The sequence below is a fragment of the Panthera pardus genome, unplaced genomic scaffold, assembly GCF_024362965.1.
Source record: "Panthera pardus isolate Hobbes unplaced genomic scaffold, ASM2436296v1 HiC_scaffold_16, whole genome shotgun sequence".
Taxonomy (NCBI): domain Eukaryota; kingdom Metazoa; phylum Chordata; class Mammalia; order Carnivora; family Felidae; genus Panthera; species Panthera pardus.
Genome location: NW_026526721.1, coordinates 77,244,065 through 77,266,490, shown reverse-complemented (window position 1 = coordinate 77,266,490; position 22,426 = coordinate 77,244,065). Strand labels below are relative to the sequence as shown.

The 22,426-nt window shown below is 38.7% G+C and overlaps 1 protein-coding gene across 1 annotated transcript in view; it reads right to left on the bottom strand.

The window, feature by feature from the left end:
- Positions 1–22,426, bottom strand: part of P3H2 (prolyl 3-hydroxylase 2) — a 148,765-nt gene that overhangs the window by 8,122 nt on the left and 118,217 nt on the right. Inside the window, exons 4-13 of the mRNA XM_019463504.2 lie at positions 18,970–19,101; positions 16,757–16,899; positions 16,332–16,421; positions 13,995–14,035; positions 12,637–12,731; positions 6,394–6,521; positions 5,739–5,834; positions 5,122–5,272; positions 4,130–4,247; positions 3,077–3,152 (exon numbers count right to left, since the gene is read on the bottom strand). Coding sequence (XP_019319049.1) covers positions 3,077–3,152; positions 4,130–4,247; positions 5,122–5,272; positions 5,739–5,834; positions 6,394–6,521; positions 12,637–12,731; positions 13,995–14,035; positions 16,332–16,421; positions 16,757–16,899; positions 18,970–19,101 — 1,070 coding nt within the window. The remainder of the gene's footprint in view (positions 1–3,076; positions 3,153–4,129; positions 4,248–5,121; positions 5,273–5,738; positions 5,835–6,393; positions 6,522–12,636; positions 12,732–13,994; positions 14,036–16,331; positions 16,422–16,756; positions 16,900–18,969; positions 19,102–22,426) is intronic.

Sequence of the window (22,426 nt, the reverse complement as noted above, 5' to 3'; positions counted from 1 at the left end):
AAAGTGTAGGAAAAGAAGCTATCAGCTGTTTGAAGCATTTGGAATTGATTATAGGTGTGTCGGCTCACAGAAGTCTCTACAACTAATTTTATCAAATGGAGTGCGTCACCTGTTATATATCAGCCACATAAAGGAATAAACAATTTTCATTTATAACATTACTTCTACAGGAAAATATGTTCAGAAATTTAGATGACTGTAAACATAATTTTGGCACACAGTTTCATATTGAATTTAACTTTTCACGAAGCAAATAGAACTTATTAAATTTCATCTCTTTCAAACTTGCAGAGAAACCCAAATCCCAAAATACTCATGTTTTACAAACATGCTGCTGTTGAAAATAATCCATGTATCTTCCAAGTATGATAAAAGAAAATTCCTTTTGCTTTCCATCTAACTGATGATTAAAAGTCAGAGAAGCGTTTGTGTTGTGCTTGTAGATGTAAATCTTTAGCCACCATTTAGTTATTCATGCACTTCCCAGACTTTTCCAAAATAAAAACCTTAGAAGACTTTTCTTCCTTATAAAGCCCTAAGTTGGGCCATTTCTCTGCTTCATTTTTCCCTTCAGAGTCAAAGAAACGAAAAGTAACACTATCCATTTCTCTTTATTTGGGCTGATTACCTAAGAATTTTAATTACTCACAAAATGCCTTAAAAACTCCACCATATGTGTTCATCTGAAGTAGAGTTAATCTGTGAAAATGAATCTTTCAACCTGGAGCTTTTGAATCAAAACATTGTTTAAATCGATTTCTCTTCTTTTTTGGGGGGGTAGTAGTGGTTAGATTCAGTACTTTTTAAAATAGTTACAACTTTCTGTTAAAAGTATAGCTACATTAAACAGCAGTATTATCTGCTTTTACATCTTTAAAAGGCAGAATTACAGGGGCGCCTGGGTGGCTCAGTCAGTTGAGTGTCCAACTTCGGCTCAGGTCATGATCTTGCGGTCTGTGAGCTCGAGCCCCACGTCGGGCTCTGTGCTGACAGCTCAGAGCCTGGAGCCTGCTTCGGATTCTGTGTCTCCCTCTCTCTCTGCCCCTCCCCTGCTCATGCTCTGTCTCTCTCTCTGTCCAAAGTAAATAAACATTAATTTAAAAAAAAAAAGGGGGGGCAGAATTACAGTTAACCTTGCATTCGATAATTAATGAATGATTGATTCTCACATTGTAGTCCAGGCATCGCTTACTTTCAAACATTGAGCATTTCCAAATATGGCCACTAGATGGAGGAGAAGTAAAGAAATCTTTTCAACCACCTGTCTGATTTCTTTCCAACTGTGTGAGATGCAAGCATTTAAAAATTTGTTTTAGTGTTAGCAGAGCTCAGAAAACAAATGCTTTCTGCACAGAAGCTTTTAAAAAAAAAAAAAAAAGATAATTTTGTGTCAGGATTATAAACAACCCGGATCATCAATTTTGATTTAATTTCCCAGATCATGAAGCACTAAAATACTCTGTTGATACTTAAGCTGTTACAAAAAAGTGTGAGTCATGATAGCCTTTTAGATATACATCATTGCATGAAACTGTATGAAATAATTTTTCTTAATTATTCCAATGTTTCTGGACAACCTTAACCACAATTTCCATAGGGTTCCCCCTCATCTGCTTATACCCCAGTAGGTATGCCATGAATGATATATGGATGTTTCACTATGAGTAAAGGGTACAAAATAGGAAATTAAAAACATAAAATTCAGAAAAAGTTGTGGACATAGCTTGGATAATGCAAAATCCTTGAAGTTTGTCAGATACATGCCTCAACTATTTAGATTTTGTATGGAAGAAAGATACCATTTACATAATCCATTTACAATTCAATTATCTCTTCCCTTGGAAAACATGTTTCCCTACCATGGTGTATGTGCTCTGGCTTAAAGCCCAAAGGATGCTGGCTATATGGCCTATTAACTCAGTAGACTGGTTTTCCAGAGGCATTGATTTGCTTAGGAAGAGAGTGATGGAAATTAACTGTTGATTTTTACCTATGAAGGCGTATTTAGAATCTCATCCAAAGTGTGTGTGTATGAATGTATATATATATCAATTTTCAGGTATAGGTTTACTTACAGTCAATCATATATATACATACGTGTGTGTGTACACACACACATTTTGATAACTAAAGGTCTAGAGCCCAATGCTCAATCCAAGCATATAGAACACCACGTTGCTTGAAAGCTATTCTGTAGAATCATTTGTCTAGCCCTAGGCATGGATGACTTAGAATTGGTGTTTTTTGGGGAGCCTGGGTGGCTCAGTTGGTTAAGCGTCCGACTTTGGCTCAGGTCATGATCCCACCACTTGTGAGTTCAAGCCCCATGTCAGGCTTTGTGCTGACAGGTCAGCCTGGAGCCTGCTTCAGATTCTGTGTCTCCCTCTCTCTTGGCCACTCCCTCACTCATGCTCTCTCTCTCTCTCTCTCTCTCTCTCTCAAGAATAAATAAAACATTAAAAAATTTTAAAAAAGAAATCGGTGTTTTTATCCTTCCATCAGACTAATATATATAATATATGTACTATCTATAATATATACATATATGTATATATAATATATATAGTATATATATGTGTATATATAATATATATGATATATATGTGTGTATATATCTTCTAGTCCATTTTACAGATGGGCAATTTAAAGAATATATATGATTGGTGATTCCATTTCTTTTTTTTTTATTAAATTTTTTTTTAAATGTTTTTATTTATTTTTGAGACAGATGGAGACAGAGCATGAGCATGGGAGGGGTAGAGAGAGAGGGAGACAAAGAATCTGAAGCAGGCTCCAGGCTCTGAGCTGTCAGCATGGAGCCTGACACGAGGCTCGAACTCATGAACTGTGAGATCATGACCTGAGCTGAAGTCAGATGCCCAACTGACTGAGCCACCCAGGCACCCCAGATGGTGATTCCATTTCTAACATTTTATGATGTATACATTTATTGGGCCCCTTTATACCTCTTGAATTCTCAAGCTCAGATATTTGAAATCCAATAGTCTGTGAGTCCTTGGAAAATGGCAAGATTGAGATAAATGTTACATAAATTTGCCTGCATAGGTTTACTTACAGTCACAGTCTTGGCATCCATCTCAGTGAATATGAATTCTCCTCCTTCAAAGTCATCATTCATATATAGGAGAGCGCTATAAGAAAATAAAAGAAAAAATGTATACTATTATATGTTTACAAAAACATCATCACAGAATACTGACAAATGGTTGTAAACTGACAAGCCTGATTGGTAAGTTTCTTTTGAACTAGACATTGAAATAACCAACTTTCCTAACCCTAAAGAGTAAGTAAGGACAGATATAGTTTGGGCCCTACCCCCGAAGTATTTATTTGTTTCACTTATGCTAAAATTTTAATTCTATTTTAAACTTCAACTCACATTTCACTTTTTCCCAAGAACACCTAACTAGATTTAATCTACCCCTTTGCACCTGCCCACACTACTTACAACTCTCTTCTTCCCTTTTATGCTTGTAACTCTAAAGGATGCATTTTTCCCCTAAGTAGCTACAGAACTCCAGGAGGTGTGGTCTTGCCTTGAAGATAGGGGGTGCTCAAGAAATGTTTTTGTCTGGAGCACGCTGCGGTAATAATTAACACACTACTATATACATGAGGGCTATACCTCCTGACAATTCTCTTTACACACTTACATAACATCCCATTTCTTCCTCTGACTTTCCAGTTTCTTATGTATAAAAGGCTGACCTAGGTAAGTGGCATCGTAAGATCCCTTTGTGCATTGAGACAGCATATCCCGGTCTTCTCAGACTGAACTATACATACGACAAGGGATATGTTTCGGTGAAAGCCAAACGATCAAATAAACAGAACAAAGCAAAAGAAAAACCCTTTAGTTTTTACATTAAAACAAAATGGGCACGTTGTGGATTAAGATGCAACAAAACGTTCTTGGAATTTTATGGCAAAAATATGAGATGATCACGTCGCTTCCTGGTTGTGGCAGCTGCTTCGGGAGCTTATTTGAGAATCTCTGCCTCACAGAGATGGATATAATGACAAGCAAAACAGATCAGTTTTCTAGTTTCCATGGGTTTTTGATAACTGTTGTGCAGAAGCTTGCTTTAGAAGCTTGTGCTGGTTGTACCTGTAGTCCCGGAATGTGTAGGCAGGAGGCTCCTTCCAGCATTCATTGGCCTCAGGATCCAACAGGCAATTGTCAGCATGGATGGGATGACTGAGGTCAGTTCTTCTCTCCTGCTGACCTGCCAGAAAATGGAAGGAGAGAATGGCAGGAGAGCAGTAACCTCTAACAGCAGAGCTGACAACCAGACTGTCTTCTCCTATCGCTGGTGCCTTTTGGAAATTTTTAGAGACATAAGTAGACCCAGATAGATTTAAGAACCAGATAGGCAGTCAAGAGACTGGTCTTGGTTTGGTGCAAACTTGATGTAAAACCTTGGGCAAGTCACATCTGCCTGTTCTGCTATAAAAGTTTCCTGACATAAACATACATAATTGAATTGCCCTGCATTCCATGGGTTGTACTTCATGTAGGGCAGAAAAAGGGGAGGGGTGAAATGAAAATGTAAAAAAAAAAAAAAAAAAAGATTCAGCTGAAAGTTCACATGTTAAAGTCTTAAAGTCTTCTCCCATGACACTGTCCCTTCCCTCCTACTCAGGAGGGTGTGGAAGAGAAGATCTAGGGACGAAATAATGACAGCAGGGAGTGAGGCAGTCTCTGCCTTTTTAAGAACATATCTTTCAACAATCCCTTCATCTTCCATGCTTCTACTTAATGCTTTTGGATGCGAAGGGGGACCGTGATTTCCAGGTTCCTGATTCCCTGGAAGGTAAAGCCTAAAGCAGAAAAGTATTTCTCTGTGTGACTTTAAGCTACTTGCTTAAATGGACTTGAAAGGAAAGATAGGCAGAACAATGGTCGTTTGGAACTTTAGATGACCAAAAAGGAGTAAAAGAAGGAAGGGAAAAATAAGGATTAGCAAGCTTCTTCTGTTTTAGGAATTTGGAACTTTGCTAAACCATTAGTCTAAAATGTAATAGAGCTTTGTGTTACATTGTTTTCTTTCTCATGTCACTGTGGGTGGAAGAGAACAAGTTCACACTCTGGAATCTTACCAGACAGGGCTGTTCGGCAGACCATGTGTGTATAGGAAAAATACAGGGTTGAATTCAGCATGAAATAGGATTCTACAATCTTTCGAGCCTTCTCGCTGATGTCATAAAACAGACGGGCACTCTTCAGTGGGACTCGGCCTTCATAACCAAACTGAAGAAAAATAAGAACACTAAATAGCACTGGGTTGATTGGAAGACTTGAGAAAAACAGACACTAGGTTTCAGTAAGGCAACAGAGGGATGGCATGTCTGCATTGACTAGTGGGAATACGATTACATGCTTGTGGATTTGGGTTAGTAAAATGAGCCATTGAAAGTCACCCTTCCTAATCACAGAGGGAACACTGAAAGCTAATCTCTTCATCCTCTCTCCTTTAGAGAACTATCCTCTTTCTCCCCAATGATGCCTCTTGAGGTACAGGATAATCACGTGGTTCAGTATGATTTCACCAATGGACCAGGAGCTCCCTGAAGACAGGGGTGTTGTATATTATCTGTCAGTTGCAAGTTGATGAGATATAAAGTTTGATAAATTGGTGACTACATGAAAGGATCTAAAACAGAAGGTCCTGGGTTGACACTTAGGAACCCAAACCCAAAAGAAGCTATGACTGTACCTTGAGTGCTTTCAGGACAGTGGCACCTTCAAACTTTTCATTGGGTGTATGGGGTGAAGTTTTCCCTCTGTATCCATCACCAACGAGCATGATTCCCTGGAAGCAATACACAAGAAGATGCTTTATTAATAACAACTATGAATTAATAAGGTCTCCATTTTTTTCCTTGACTGCCAGGAAGCTAAGGAACAAAGTCAATACTCAGAACCATCCCTATTTTGTACCACGATGCTGGTATCATTAATTCTTCCAATCAAAAGAGATATCTTTATTTAAACTTTACATTTTCCTTACAAAATATCACTTTTTGTAGAAATGGGAGGAATATAAATGATTAATATATTTGTTTATTATCGATTAAAATAAAGAGATTCTCCCAGTGACTTTATATGGTAGCCAGGGCATGTGCTGAATGGCTCTTGTTCTAGGTATGAAGCCACTAACTACCCCAGATCCATTCTGTGTCCAGATCTAGACAAAAGTAAGATAATTCCAAACAAGGCTATGAAAATGCTCCCACAGTCAATGTCCCTGTCCTAAAGAAAGTAATATTTTAGATCTGGTTCCTGACTCCAAGTGAGCCCAGGACCAGACAACTCCAGGGCTCATGCCAGGCCAGCCCAATATCAGGCTCCCCTCCCTCTCTGGTCCTCACACTGGCCACGCTGTGGAGCTCCCGGCACTGTTCTTCCGACAGGACGTTATCCAGGAGAACCCTCTGGGTCCCGTTCAGCTGCTCTGAGTTATAGACAAACGTGATGTTCTCGTAGAGCAGAGGACCACCTGAAGGGACAGAACACATTGTCTTCTCTGTTACCTCTGTTCCCAAGGGTGTGAGCACACAGCACCCAACAGTTTTCAATGTGAAATTCATGAGACTACATTTGCCCATGAATGCTTAAGAAGGCAAAGACAAATTGGAAGCCTGATAAATTCAATATGGATTCAGGAAAAAAAGACAGATGTCTGACTGTCAGGCTTCTCCATGGCATCACAATAATATCAACACATTTGTTAGTATTTGGGGTTTGATAAACCATCTTTTCACCTGATTCCAGTGATGAGCCTATAAAGTAGACTCTGAATCTCACAGGATTCTCTGTGATGACTCTGATAAGACCTTCCAGAATTCTCTGGGCAACAGCACCCACCCTTCTCCACAACCCTTGGTCCATAATTCTGTTACAACATCACATGCAATTACTTGATTACATGTTTGTGCACCCACACATGAGATACACACCTCAGTCTCACTTGTTTGTAGAGAAATGTCTTCACTCCACAACTCAGCTGGTAAATCCATCACCAGAACGGTCACACCCAAGCCAGCCAACTCTTTCCCCGTCTTCTTCCACCACTTAACTGACTCTAGATGGTCTTATTTTTGGAATGTTTGCTTTTCTCTGTTCTCTGGGAAAATCTTTATATCATTTTCTTTGCACAGGAAGGTTTCCTATAGCCACCTGCTCTCTCCATGAGTAGAGCCCACATCTTTATGAAATTAGCCCATATAGGCTTTTCAGAAGGTGATGCTCTGGGGTCATGTTTTAGGTGGTAGCTTACAAAATCTAGACCTGACAAAGCCCTTTCCTCACAGACATTATGACTGAAGGACAAAGCCTCTGCTGGTGAGGAAATCTTCAGATGTAACAGAGTACAACCCTCTTGACCAGAAAACCGAACAGAAAAGAAAAACAGGTTTTTGCTCTTTATAGTACTCCAAAGGGACCTGACGCAGGTGCTGTCAGTAACAACAGTTTGGCCTGGATGGAGGCACTGGGGGGTGGGGGAGAAGGGGCACAGCTTCTCCCTTCTTCCCCCAGTCAAGCAATGGTCACCAACCCACTGGCCTAAAACACATCAGTTAAAGAAGGAAGAAACAAGTCGAAGTTTCTGTCTATTCTATTTCTTGAAAACAAAACCAAAGTTGGGAAAACAACAAATTCATTAGTCTAGTTAGGATGAAAGAGTCCCCACAGCCCACAATTAGTGAAGAGACAGTGTTTCTCAATCTTTGGTAATACACAGTTATCTGTTAAGGAAACATCCCCCAAGGAGGGGCAGGGCTGACACATTAGTTTGCCACAATTTTGCTTCCGTGCTTACAATATGATAGAACTATGAATGGTATATTTATCCTCAGAGTTTCCAATAACTATAATTCCAAAACTGATTCACAACATTAAATAAAAGCAAGACCATAAAACCAACTACATTCAAGTTAATGATCTTAATGAAATGGTTAATGTTATTTTGCAGAAACAAGAAAGCTACCTTCCATGTGAATATTCTACTAACTGATCTGGCCCAGGTTCTTTTCAGCCAGCATGCTTCATAGTATTTTTGGTGTGTAATGACTCATTCCACTGCAACTTTTCTCTGTTGAAATTACTATGAAATTGTAGTGTTCCATGATGAATTTGGGCCTTTATCTGGTCCTAATACATTACTTACCAGTTTGTTCTACTTCATTTCTTGTCAGCCTTCAACCACTGAAGTATTACTAACTGGTGTTGATGTGACAGTAACTGCACCCAATGCGGTATGAAATCTCACAGTAGTACTTGGCTATAAGGTCATTATTTACATGACCCACTAGGGGCCACACCAAACCTTATAAATACAGAATTTCTTGGATTCCAGGAATATAACCACAAGTTATAATTTCAATACCAATCTTTTGGATGAGTTAAAAAAAAATACACATACATACACAATTCAGTGCCTTTGTTTCGCAGAAAATTTTTGATGAAAAAAGAGTTTCTTGATCAAATGTGTTTGGGAGCACTAGGTTACGTAAGATTTAAGAGAATTTCTTAGAACTTTTAGTATCTACACAGGCATTATGAATATCCTGAGTATCAAAACAATATGAAGCAGTTCTCACCATTAATCTTACCCTGCCTTCCTTCCCTCCCTCCCTCCCTCCTTTTCTTTCTCCCTTCCTCCCTCCCTCCCTCCTTCCTTCCTTCCTTCCTTTGTTCCTTCCTTCCTTCAGGCAGAAAGACTCTCAGATGGCCCCCTAATGATGACTGCCTCCTGGAATTCATGGGTTTGCATAATTTGCTTTCCTCAAGTGTGGGTGGGGCCTTGAACTTGCCTCTAAGCAACAGAATATAGAAAAAAATGATGGGATGTCACTTCTGTGATTGCATTGCATGAGAATGCAACTTCTATCCTGCTAGCAGACTCAGTTTATTGCCTTCTCCACTTGCAGTTTGATGAGGCATGTGGCTGCATTAGACAGACTCACGTGACAAGGAATGAGGCAACCCCCAGTCAACAATCAACTAGGAACTGCACACCTCCATCCACTAAGACTTTCAGAACCAAATTCTATCATCTGAGCTTGGAAGATCATTCCCTAGTCAAGCCTTAAAGAGACCCCAGCCCTGATCAACTACTTGACAGACCCTATGACAGACCCTGAAGCAAGGGACCCAACTAGGCTATCCCCATATTCCTGACCTCAGAAACTGTGGGAACTATGGCATAGTTAATGCATGTTATTGTAAGCTGCTACATTTGTGTTATTTTTTGGTAGCAATAAAAAAACAGTAGACCCCCCACACTCCCCGGCAGAACCTCTTAACATAAAACACAGGTTGTTTGAGAAAGGCTGCTCCAATCTCTACAGCTGATTAACATTTGTTGCCAAATTGAGGCAGTTTCTCAAATATCTGGGAAAGTAAACTGGATATTCCACTCCCATTTAGAAATGTAAAAGAGATGGTCTGTCAACAAGCAAGACAAGATACTTGTAGGTTTGCTGAAAAGCATTTTCTGATATAAACCCCAAATAAAAATGGATGACTGAGTAAGGGTTTAGTGAGCTCAGTTGCTTTGTACTTTGTCCTATTTTTTTTTCCTTTTCTATGCTGAGAGTGTATTACTTTAAATATAATTACCTTATTTTCAAATATGGCTTTAACAGTTACTAAAACTAAAACATTTAGAAAAATGTCCACCATTATCAAGTGCTCTATAAGTATTTGGTATTATTATGTTGATTATTATAGTATTATCATCAAATATGCCTGGTATATTGTGTTATGTTTTGACTGAGGCATCTTAATAAGCATAAAAGAGTATATTTTAAAAAGTGCTACTGGGATATCGACAATTCCCCCAGGCATGCCACATGGAACACACAAAAATCAGGTGAAGAGACAAAATGCAGCATGGAGTCTTAACTCCCTACACACCCATAGGTTCAGGCAGAATCTGTTCTAGATATCTGCTTTTCACGTAGTTAACAGAATCACCACTAAGCAGAGAGTTTTATACAGAGCTTTCCTACGCATGCATGTAACAGAAAAACAACCAACTACCCAACTATTAACCAAAAGGAAAAAAAAAATAGGCAAAACAAACCCTGCTATCCAAAAATGCACATCTAGCAGCCTACAAATGACTAGTAGCACACCAGACAGAGGAAAACATTGAAATAAAAATAAAAATGTGGTCCAATAAGTTGTGGTTCCTGGGGCCTGATTTGATGGCTTCAGCCAACTCTTAACCACAGCTCAAGGAGATTTAGTTAAACAACTTAATTCTTCTCTCATTCATAAAGTATGTGCCTGGCTCTGACTCTCCAGTTGCAATAAAGAGGGATCGTCTAGGAAAATATTCCTTTGTGCTCACTGCCTGTGGCTCACATGGCAGGAAGAAGCATTTGACCGTAAATATTACAACATCATACAAGTCACAACAGGGATGTGCTGAGTAACAAGCCCTTATGTGAGCATAGCCCTTTACGGTTTACAAAAGACTTTTCACACTGGTCTTCTGCAAAAAGTTGCAAGGCTTCTTTCACAGCCAAGGGTCATACAGCCCAGAGACACCAAGTCTTTAGTCATCCATCACAGCACAGCACATCAGACTAGTTGATCCTGGAAAGTGGGACTCCTGATTCCAAGTTCAGTGTTATTTCTACTATACTGACTGGGATTATTATGGAGCAAGACCTTTGGAGACTAGTATTGAAAGGAGAATGGGTAAGTGACAGATGGTTTTAGTGAGAGGAGAGGCACGTTCCATGGAGTGGTGTCACTCTGCGATGCTGTCCTGGGTCACTCCTGCAGTGTTTAAGAGCCATCCAGTTGGAATACTACTAAAAACTGTTAGGTAACCAGAGTAGATGACGATGGCTTTGTGGACGATGAGAAAAGCTGAAACGTATTCTACACGGTGAAGCATGCATCCTTTCTCGCCTCCCTGACATCTTTCAGCCAGACTAAGATATGTAAGTGTTTTCTGGTTGGGAACTTTGCCTCTGTCTACCACTACCACTGATTTAGAAACTATTTAGATCTCCAGTGATTACACAGAAGGCTTTCCAGTGGTTTCCCAGAGAACATCGTAAGAAGCGGTAGCCCGTTCAACTAAGCAAATTCTAGAGAAAGGACAGAATTTGGTAGCCAGCCAATCATGGTCTCTCTCCATCCTGTACAGTCTCCCGCTCTACTCTTTATACCAGCCTTCCTAGTCAGGTTCTGGACATCAGAGTGCCTGGTAGCCAGAAAAAAAAAAATGCTTTGAAGTTTGGCAACTATCCTGGAGGTTCCCAAACATCCACAGAAAAGTGCTGGCTTATTGGCATGTACTTCCTGGGTGATTTCTCAGCTTAAAAAGCAATGTGAACTCTGGCTGACCATGAAATTCTCTGGCATTTGTAAAACAGCTCGGGCTTTGTGGCTGCAGACTGAGGTCCAGGTCAGATTAGATGAGCATATTATCCTGTTTACTGCCTCAAACTGACTTGGAAGCTAAGGAAGGAAAGGGCTGGGAAATGTGAGAGCTAGAGAGAGCCAGAAATTTTCAAATCAGCTAGAGGAATGTGCTGACATACTCTCTGGTTGGGGAAAGGAGAACTGTACTTCTCAATGCAGGTTTTTAAAGCCTTCTTATCGTGCACGTATTTAATCAATAAAGGATACACTTTGGATATCTAGACACTTCTATGTTCCATCTCCAGGTAAGGAAGAGAAAATGGGCTTTGGATTCAAATGCCTGGGTTCAAATGGCTCCTCAACCTGTTAAGAGCTGTTGAGACACCAGGCGAGTCACTGTGTCTCTGTGAGCCTCACTTTTCTTGCCTGTGAAGTGAGGACACTTTTCTCACATGAGATGCTTTCAGTATTCAAACAAACGGTGGGTAAATTTGCTTGAAAAATTCTAAAATAGATAGCTATCATAATAATTGTTAAGGGTCACAACTGAGTACCATCACTGGGGCCAATAACTTATTATTATAACAGTGTTTAGCTCCATTTATAAACTACTTTTGACAACACTCTATATATGTTTGCACTAATTTTGAACTGATGTAAATAGGCATATGATGTTCTGCTCTATCTCTGTGCCTTTGTTCCACTTGTTTTATCCAGCAGAACGGCCCCTCCACACCTCTGTCAATTCACTAGAATCTACTTATCACTCAGAGCCCTGCTCAAGCATATGTGCCTCAGGCACCTTACATTAACTCTTGTATATCCATATGACCTGCCTCTTCAAGTTCCCCTGATGCAGTCTATTCTGCACTATCTAGCACTCACTCCCTGCACAACAGAAGGAAGCCCTGGGAACAGTCCAAGCCTCAGGTACTTAACCGAGGGTCCCAATGATCATTCAATCCCTGCCCAGCTCACGGGATTCCTGTGGGAAACAGATGAGGGAGTGACCTTGGAAGCATTTATATTGAAAACCAAAGGCAATGATACACAAATCTGAGACAGTCTTGTTTTTAAGGCTTGCTTTCAGAATTTTATAAATGTCCTAGCTTAGTCCTAACTCGTTACTTTGCAGAGAAAGTGGGCTCTTCCTTAATTTTAGTAAGAACTAGCCAAGTCTCATCTCCTTTCCCTCCTGCTATAAGTAAAAGTGCACAGATACTTACCCTCTCTTAAGTCTCGATCTATCTTGGGTGATGATTTTTTCCCCATTGACAATCCATGAACTTCTGCCCCCTCCACGTTCACTCCTGAAGGGACCCTGCCGTTAAAAACAGTTGGAATTGAATTTCTCACTGCATAAAGATGCTCAAAGACAAAAGCCACCTTACTCAGGTAGTCTGTGACTCCATATTGTGTATTTTTGTTTTGCACAAGTCCACCTGTTTTTCAGGATCAAATTAACTGCCACTGCCTCCATGAAGACCTCTATTTCCTCAAAGACTGTGCTCTATTTCACTTCTCTAAATCTCCTTAGCACCTTTTTTTTTTTTTTTTTTTTTTTTTTTTTTACAGTTAATTGTATCCATAACTTTATCCCCTTGGGATTAGACATTAAGTCTCAACAGAGAGAAAAGAATTATCGTGTGAATCTTTGTAATGTTCAGAGTGTTTTATTTTTGTCTGGAGCAGAGTGCATCACTGAACAATGACTGAATAGAAATAAACCGAGACCTAGTGTAGCGATTCTCGACTATTCCAAGAAAGAAGACACAAGTTTTAAACTTGGCAAACATCCAGATCATAGCAATGATGTCCTTTCAATATCCATGGATTGAATAAACCCAAATATGCAGGTGCACTCTTGGGTATCTTCTGATAATTTTAGGCCACCCAGAGGTTGAGGCCTTGAAGCCTAGTGAAAGACCACAGAATTTTGAATAGGAAGATCTCAATCTGCCAGTCCCTTGCAGTGACACTCTGAGAGAGTCCTTTGCCTTGTCAGAACCTCAGTTTCTGAATTTGAAAATGAATAGGATAGACCATGTCATCTCAAACACGTAACTCCAACGTTCTAGGATTCCTTGAACTGTTCATAACATACACATTGACTTTTCACTTCTATCATTTAGAAAAACAAGGTCCCTTCACTTCTGGTTAGATTAGCTCCACCTAATATTTTAGCTTGCAGTGAAACTTTTTGAGCTTCTTGCTTTCAAATGCAGTAAGACAATTCAGCATTAACAAGAAAAAAATTAAGCTCAATTCTGTTAATAAATCACAAATAGCATCCAATTTTCTCTGATTTAGAATCACAGAATATTTCGCCTTCAGGGATCACCTGCTCCAACCCCTTAAACTGGAGGAAAAACACAAGACTGGGAAGGAAGATAAATCACTCAAGGTCACACAGAAGTACAGGAAGAGCTGGGACCAGAAGGCTGAGGAACTAATTCCCAGTGTGGAATCTTTTAATTATGTATTTTTGCCTATTTCATAGAGACAAGGTCCTTATAATGAGTATGAATCTAAGTATTTCTCCTCATTAAAAATAAACAGATTGTGTTCTGAATGAAGAACTCACCGATTCTCATCCTGTCGTCCTCCATATCGGATCCAATAATTCTGTTTTAAGTTAAAAACAAAGAAACAAACATAAAAACCACTTCAGTAGCTTTATCACTAAAACATAACTCACAAAAATAAAATATACGCTTAAAACACTCAAAAGACCTAAATCATTGGGAAACTTGCACACTGTATAAAGATCCAGTAAATAACTTAAACAGATTAATAAAAAAAAAAAAAAAAAAAAAACAGCTAAAGTTGATGCTATTTTGGCAAAGACAATATGCTGCACCAATGGATTTTTTAAAGTAGCATGGAATTAGCCTAAGCATTTATATTTTTTGTCCAAGAAATTATTTGGAATTTGGTGTCAGGAAGACAATTACATGATCATTTAGTCCAACTCCCTTATGTTTTTTGAACAAAACAAACACACAGAAATGTACAGCTTGATTAATCATCTGTGTAGGATCATAAAATGACTTTTTCTGAAGTTTCTTCGGAGAATGAAATTTTAAGAAAATAGTAAGTAGGGCTGGTTATAAGTATGTTAAAAATGTTTATTAGAAGGGTGCCTGAGTGGCTCAGTCGGTTAAGTGCTGGGCTCTTGAAGTCGGCTCAGGTCATGATCTCACCGCTCCTGAGATCGAGTCCCATGTCGGGCTCTGCACTGACAGCATGCAGAACCTGCTTGAGATTGTCTCTTCCTCTCTCTCCCTCTCGCTCTGCCCTTCTCCGACTTGTTCTTACTCTCTTACTCTCTCAAAATAAGAAAAAAAGAGAAATGTTTATTATATACTTTAAATTATCCTAATTTTTTTAATGTGCCAGTAAAAACTGACATAACAAAGACAGAAATGAAAAACAAATATGTTACAAATAGAATATATTACTAATAGTGCTTTAAAAAAATTTTTTTAAATGTTTATTTATTTTTGAGACAATGCAAGAGACAGAGTGTGAGTGGGGGAGGGGCAGACAGGGGGCACACAGAATCTGAAGTGGGCTCCAGGCTCTGAGCTGTCAGCACATAGCCCATAATAGTGCTTTTTATAAACATATGATAATGTACATTATATAAGGAACTTATACGTAGTTAACCAACAGGTAAGCAAATAAAAAACAGGTATGCCCAGATAATTCAAATCAGAGGAAAAGTAATTAATAATAATATGTGAAAAATTTATTTTTGCTGGTCATCAAAAGAATACAAGTTAAAACAACAATGATATACCATTTTGTACCTAAGAAATATGAATGATTTTAAAATGTTATTTCCCATTGCTGAGATGTTTGTAGTAAACTAGTACTTAAAAAAAAAATTGAAAGAGAGAGATAGGACACGAGAGGGAGAGAGAGGCAGAGGGAGAGAAAGAGAGAGAATGAGGGAGAGAGAGAGAAAGAGAGAGACGGAGAATCTTAAGCAGGCTACATGTTCAGTGTGGAGACCAACAAGGGGATTGATCCCACACCCCTGGGATCATGACCTGAGCCAAAATCAAGAGTTGATGCTCAACTGACTGAGCCACCTACGCACCACAGTAAACTGGTACTTTTATGAATTGCTAGGACCAATGAAGGTATGAGAAAACTCTCTTAGAAAAGCAATTTCAACAACTTTAAAACTTCTCATATCCTTTGATGGCAGAATAATCCCACTCCTGGGAATTTATTCATAGTTCAATACAGAGAAAAATGCTTCCTGCGTTAAATATGGTAGAAAAAAAGTCAGAAACAAAACAAACGCTCAGTCTCAAGAAAATCGTCATTCATTGCGTGTCAATTCCACATATGCAGCTAAAAATGATTTAAAAAGGTATAAACATGTAGAAATTGCTTATGAAACCTTAAATAGAAATCAGAACAGAGATCTCTCTGTACCACAGTGCCGGTTCTGCAAAAAGCGTGTCTTCACATGCAGAATGACCGGAAGCGAACACGGACAAGTGGAGGAAAGTCAGCACAATGAATAGTAAAATGGAGATCGATTTTGTTCTTCAGCAGGGATTGAAGTCTTTTAATGGTTAAAATGTATAAGAGAAATACAAAATGTTGCATCCAGAGTTCAATAAATAAAACCATCCTGAGGTAAATGCATCAGGTACAAAACACTTCTCCCCAGAAAAGTTTGCTTTTGACTTTGAGTCTCAGTGCTATGGAGATCTGTTAAAGTCTTTTAACATTTAGCATACACATTGAATAAACACCCCCCCCCCCAACTTCCTGGGTTTTGTCAATGTAAGGCAAGAGATTGGAATTTTCAGTAATTGAAGCTGGGAAATAAAATCATAAATAAGAAGTCCATCAAATAGTTCTCTAAAGAAAACGTTTTCTTGTTCCTCTTTGCTCTTACTGGCTCTGTGTATGAAAATCCCAGACCCTCTGCAGCTGATTTTATTAGTTCCGATTCCAGTTTATGACGCTTCACGAACATTGCCAAATCCTAGAGGGAAAAAAAAGTGAAAGAAAAGTTTATATTTAAATAACAGTTAAGAAATAGGATAAATGTTCAAGTGGAAATATTTTTCATTAGACAGTGACATATGAGCTAAAAAAATATGCACAGCTACAAAAAAAAGTCTCCATCTCAACAGATTTTCACAAGCTATCACATATGAGAAAAATATGCTCCTGGCATAAATAAGCAAAGTACAAAAGAACTGAATTCTACAACATTTACTGAATTGCTAGATAGCTTTAAGAGCGGTGCTACATTTTTACCAGTTCTGCCCAGTGCATCTCACAGAATGCAGTTTCCTCTCAGGACATTGGTCTCACCTCTCTGGCCTCAATGGATGCTGGGTCACTGCTGTCATCTAGCAGGCTCTCATAGTAATCCACATTGTCTAGTACATCCTCATCATCCGGATGGAGGAGAAGATAAGCTTTAGCACACTCCAAGGCTTTCACATATTCGCCAACTGAAATGCCAGAGAGCTGCAGCATTAGAGTTAGCCTACGTCCATCTAGAGGATTTTTAAGAAATCCAGAAACTGTTAGAGGTCAGCATTCAACATGAATAAGAGGGAAGACAAGGTAAGGCTGGAGAGCACACACAAAAATAGTCACCAGTTAAAACAGATTCTCAAATACAGAGAAAAAACTGATGGTTGTCAGAGGGGAGGTGAGGAGGGGGATGGGAGGAATAAATAAAGAGGATTAAAAGGTACAAACTTCCAGGTATACGATAAATAAGTCACAGACTTGAAACGTACAGCACAGCAAATACAGTCAATAAGATTGTAATAATGTTGTTTGGTGACAGTTGGTGACTACACCTATCATGATGAGCCCTGAGTAATGCATAGAATGGTTGTATGCCTGAAACTAATGTAACACCATATGTTAATTATATTTAAAAAAAAAATAGCCACAGACAAAAGGAAAGACATGATTTCAGGTGTTTAAAAGGTACTATCTTTGGTCTGCTTTGGTGCTAGATGTTTTGCATCAATTATTAAAAGTTTCCACCTGAAGATGTTTGCTACAACTTATATCATTTAATAGAGATAAACAGAGCAGAATTTTTGGGAGTGAATTCTGTGTTTGTACTGAGTTTGACAACATGATATCTAAAACCAATTTCAGCAACCACAAGTCTGTTGATTGCTTTTAAACATAAGGAAAGATGCTCAGTCTCTCTTTCTCAATTAGATACATAGAAATTAAAACTAATTAGAGATAAAAAAAATTTCACCTAATGGATTGGTGAAATATCTAAAATTTCCCCAGTATATTCTATTGATGGGCAATGAAAAATGTACTCCATATGGAAGAAAATGTGGCAACATCTATCAAAATTTTAAATGAATAAACCATTCAACACAGCAATTATACTTCTAGAAATTTGTCCTATATATATATTTATGTGTGAATGTGAAATAACTTACATAAAATGTTATTCATTTGATCCTTGATTGAAATAGAAAACTGTAACAAACAACACAATGCCCATGAATAAGGAGACACATAAAATAAATTATAGGACAATGATATGCTGCTATAAAGAAAAATGAGTGAGGAAGATCTCCATGTACTGACACAATTAGGTCAAACCATATAATATTGCCAAAATTTGACCATTTTTAACTTAAGCAAATGGCAATTTCATAGGCCCAACTTACTAAAAAGCTTTAAAATCTGGTGTGTGTATATATATGTGTGTGTGTGTGTGTGTGTGTGTGTGTGTGTGTATATATACATTTTTTTAATTTTATGTATAAGTAATCTCTACAGCCAATGTAGAGGGCTCAGACCTACAACCCCAAGATCAAGAGTCACATGTTCCACTGACTGAGCCGGCCAGACACCGCCGATATATATTATTCAGTGAAGAAAGCATCGTAAATAACAGTGTAAATAATGTGCTACCTTCTATGTATAAGAGGGGGAAATAAGTTGGTGTGTGTGTGTGTATTTCAAAGAGATAAATCAGAAACTGGGTCATAGGGCATGAAATTGGGTTGCGGGAAAAAGGAAGAGAAGGAGGCTTTTATGATATTTAGTCTTTGGACCTATGAATATATGACTTTTTTTAAGTTTACTTATTTATTTTGAGAGAAGTGCAAGTGGGGGAGGGTCAGAGAGAATCCCAAGCAGGCTCCACACTGTCAGAGCAGGGCCCAACGCAGGGCCTGATCTCAAGAACTGTGAGAGGAACTTGCGAGGAAATCAAGAGTTGGACGCTTAACTGACTGAGCCACCCAGGCGCTCCAATATATGACCTTTTAAAATTAAGTAGAAAAATTCAATTTAAAAATCATGTAAACTGTCAGCCTAGTATAACTTGCAGGGCATTATCACAGCATTTGCCCACTTGTGGTTTCACCTGCTCTCACTGGCCTGAGATGCAGTGATATGAGTTGAGAGCAAAAACACATTAATCCCCACTGCCTCAATGATAAACTGAGAAATACAGAAGAAAATGCAATGTCTGTAATGATGAGCAACACCCTTCCCTCAAAGGTCTTCAGGATAATCCATGCTTTTACCTCGATAGTAGGCAAACTGTAGGTAGTCATAATGCAGGGGAAGAAAGTTCTCAATTGGTGAGAGGCGGCCAGGGCGGGTGGCAAGCTCCCTGACGCATTCGTGCTGACAAACCAGCACCTGCATATAGTGATCTGGAAGACAAGAGTAAGAGGTGGGTCCCTCCTGTCTGCCAGAGTGTCCAGACTTCAAGGTCAGAGCCATAGTTAATGTAGGGCATTCCTCACTTCACCACACTGCTAGAGTGATCTCATTATTATCTTCATTTTATGAGCAGAAATCGTTTTCACCAAGGAAGTAAGTGACTTGCCAAGGCCTCCTGACCAGTGATCACTAAAGTAACTAATAGTAGATTCCAAATCTTCTAGACCCTGATCTTTTCTCTGTACTGCACTCTCCCCTTCCGTGTATCTTTTTCCTACATCTCCTGAGAGTGACACAGGCCATCTCACCCCACCCATGCCCTACTGCTGACGTATCTTTCCTGTTTAATAACTCTGGGGCCTCTCTTTGGATACTGGGTGGCCTGAAGTGTTCTGGGTGGAGATCGGATGTTCAGATCCTGGTCATGCTAAGGAACAGTTGACCGGAAGTAATTGCCACACAGTTTGTGTACAGAAGAGAAGCAAAGATGCTTTTTCTCCTTAACTTTTCCAAGTTATATACATATATATATATATATATATATATATATATATATATATATATATATATATAAAATTTACATCTATTAGTCAGGAACCTATTCCACTCACTTACAAAAGGCTCTATCACTTGAACATTGGAAATTCTAATACCATAGGGACTGGTAAAATAGGATAAGGAGGAAAACTAAAGAATTTGGATACACACTCTGACTCTTTGTTCCCCTTAATTTGCTCCCATCCTTCTCACTTACAAATAGGATTCTCCAGTGTAGAGGTTGTCACACTCCCTCTAGCTCTGGGCTCTATCTCATCCAAGCATGAGCTGAGGAAACACAAGTGGCTAATGTCCCAGAGAAGCAGACATTTCCTACATTTTGCCCCAATTATTTTTGCAATGAAGATGGAGACAATCTTTTCCAGATAGAGGAGAGTTTATTCATGCTTGTGCAGAGCAGATTCTCATGAGAATGACGATAAAACCTTCTGACATCATGACTTTATATTTTATTACCACAAATATCTCCTTCAAAAAGGTTCTCTGTTGGGCGGAGTTTGGCTTGTATCTTGATGACTTGAAGAGGGACCTCAGAACACAACAAAAAGGGTGTTTTCTGGTCTGTAGGAAAATGCGCTAGTTTTTGCACAGTCTGGCTAACTCAACCCAACGTGGCACAGCAAACAGAATCCCTAGAGCCCACTGGTTCTTAACTACAGTTGGAGGCTGGGAGGGGAAGAATTAGTTCTATTTGTTTAGCATCTTATAAATAAATAGCTATATAAAAATCCAATAAATAGTTGTTTTATTTCTTAGGAAAACAACAAACAACCTTCAACTGTTTTGTTCTTAGTTACTTGACCATTGGCATGTCTCTTACCTTTTAATACCCACTCCTCCTAATTCCAAATGACAAGCAAAAGGGAGAGGTGGAAAACACACCCAACAAGAACGCCAAATCTGAATGGAGGTATTTTTCAATGTAAGATATAAATAGCAACAAAATGAGAGTGATGCAAGGATATTCTTTAGAGTTTCAACAAGCACAGTCATAAACAACTGCATTGAGAAGCCATTTGTATTTTTCTCCAATTTTTAAAGTTCTTCTAACTCTAAAAACTCAAATATTCTGACTTCCTAAATACATTCTGTATTTTAAAAGCCAGTTTCAGTCTTAATTTAGAACAGTTTTGAAGCAGACAAGAATTTACATACAGCTATGCTGTATTTTATTAGTTGTATTTCTTTTCTCCTTTTTATATCACATGTTATTATACAATTATTATGTTTTAATAAGTTTGAGATCTAAGTCACTTGTATGGGAATACTTTTTAAAATTTCCTTCTCATAATAAATTGGATATGCATCGAATTCCCTAAAAGACTTACCATATTTCTGTAATATACAATATTTGATTGAGTTTTAGGAACCATGCCTTTTTAAATCACTTGTCTTTACTGGAAGTGGGGGTAATGTTGGTGATAGGTGTAGTAAGCATTAAGAGCCTACATTAGGAGATCTCTATTTTTTTTCAGCAACCAACATATTATGATGACCTCGAGCAAATCATTAAATGTTTTTCTGTAAGTATCAGTTAATTTTCCTAAATCAGATGTAGGACATTTGTGAGAGCTCTTCAGTAGCTATTAATGGAGGCAGGTGTAGAGGAGATTGTGGGGGTGGAGACAGGATACATATCCTCCTTACACTACTATAAGATAATAAACTATAATAAAGGAAAAGGATTTCCAAATAAAAGATTAAGTGTAAACAAATACTCAACAATTGAAATGTGAAACACATATAAAACTGACATTCAAATGAACAGTGCTCACAAAAATGTAGGCAGATGACTCTACCAGAGGCCTAGCAAAACAAAACCTTTGGGGAAAAAAATCCTCAATAATTCAGATATTTTTACTGATTTTAGGTGAATTGAGTTGGGTTTTGAGTAACTGATAATGAGGCAAAGAGTTCATCCAACAAATTGATTTCCAGTGTACTTTTTTTTTCACTTTTTTTAATGTTTACTTATTTTTGAGGGAGAGAGAGACAGAGAGCGCACAAGTGCGGAGGGCAGTGAGAGAGGGAGACTCAGAATCTGAAGCAGACTTCAGGGCCTGGGCTGTCAGCACAGAGCTAGATACAGGGCTTGAACTCAGGAATCAGGAGATCACGACCTGAGCTGAAGTCAGACGCTTAACCAACTGAGCCACCCAGGCACCCAGATTTTCAGTCTACTTCTTAATCTGAATTTTAAAAGATGTTTCCTAAATGTCCCTCTCAAAGACCTTAACAATTTATGACCTACATGTTCAAAATATAGAGTATGAATAATCCTTTTAATCTGCAGTGTGATGGTGGAAAGTTCATTTCCTTCTTTTCTCCCTCCCTTCCTTTTTCCCTCCCTCCCACCCTCCCTTCCTTCCTTCCTTCCCTCCCTCCCTCCCTCCTTCCTTCCTTCCTTCCTTCCTTCCTTCCTTCCTTCCTTCCTTCCTTCCTTCCCTCCTTCCCTCCTTCCCCTCTTTTTTCTTTCCACTCATTGGTTTAAAAATATTTACTAAGCACCTACTATCTGCCAGTCAGTATACTTAGGTGCTGAGGACCAAGCAATTAACAATATAGAACATTAGGCAAGTAATAGAGGAAAACAACAAGTTTCAAAGTCTGTGAGTGAAAATGAACCTAGGAGTGGATCAAAGACAGAAAAAGAGAAAGGATGAAAATATACACAACTGCACAACAATAAGGATGAATGTCCTTATTAAAGGTTTCGGATTTTATTTCAAGTGCAATGGGAGTCTTTGGCAGGGGGGT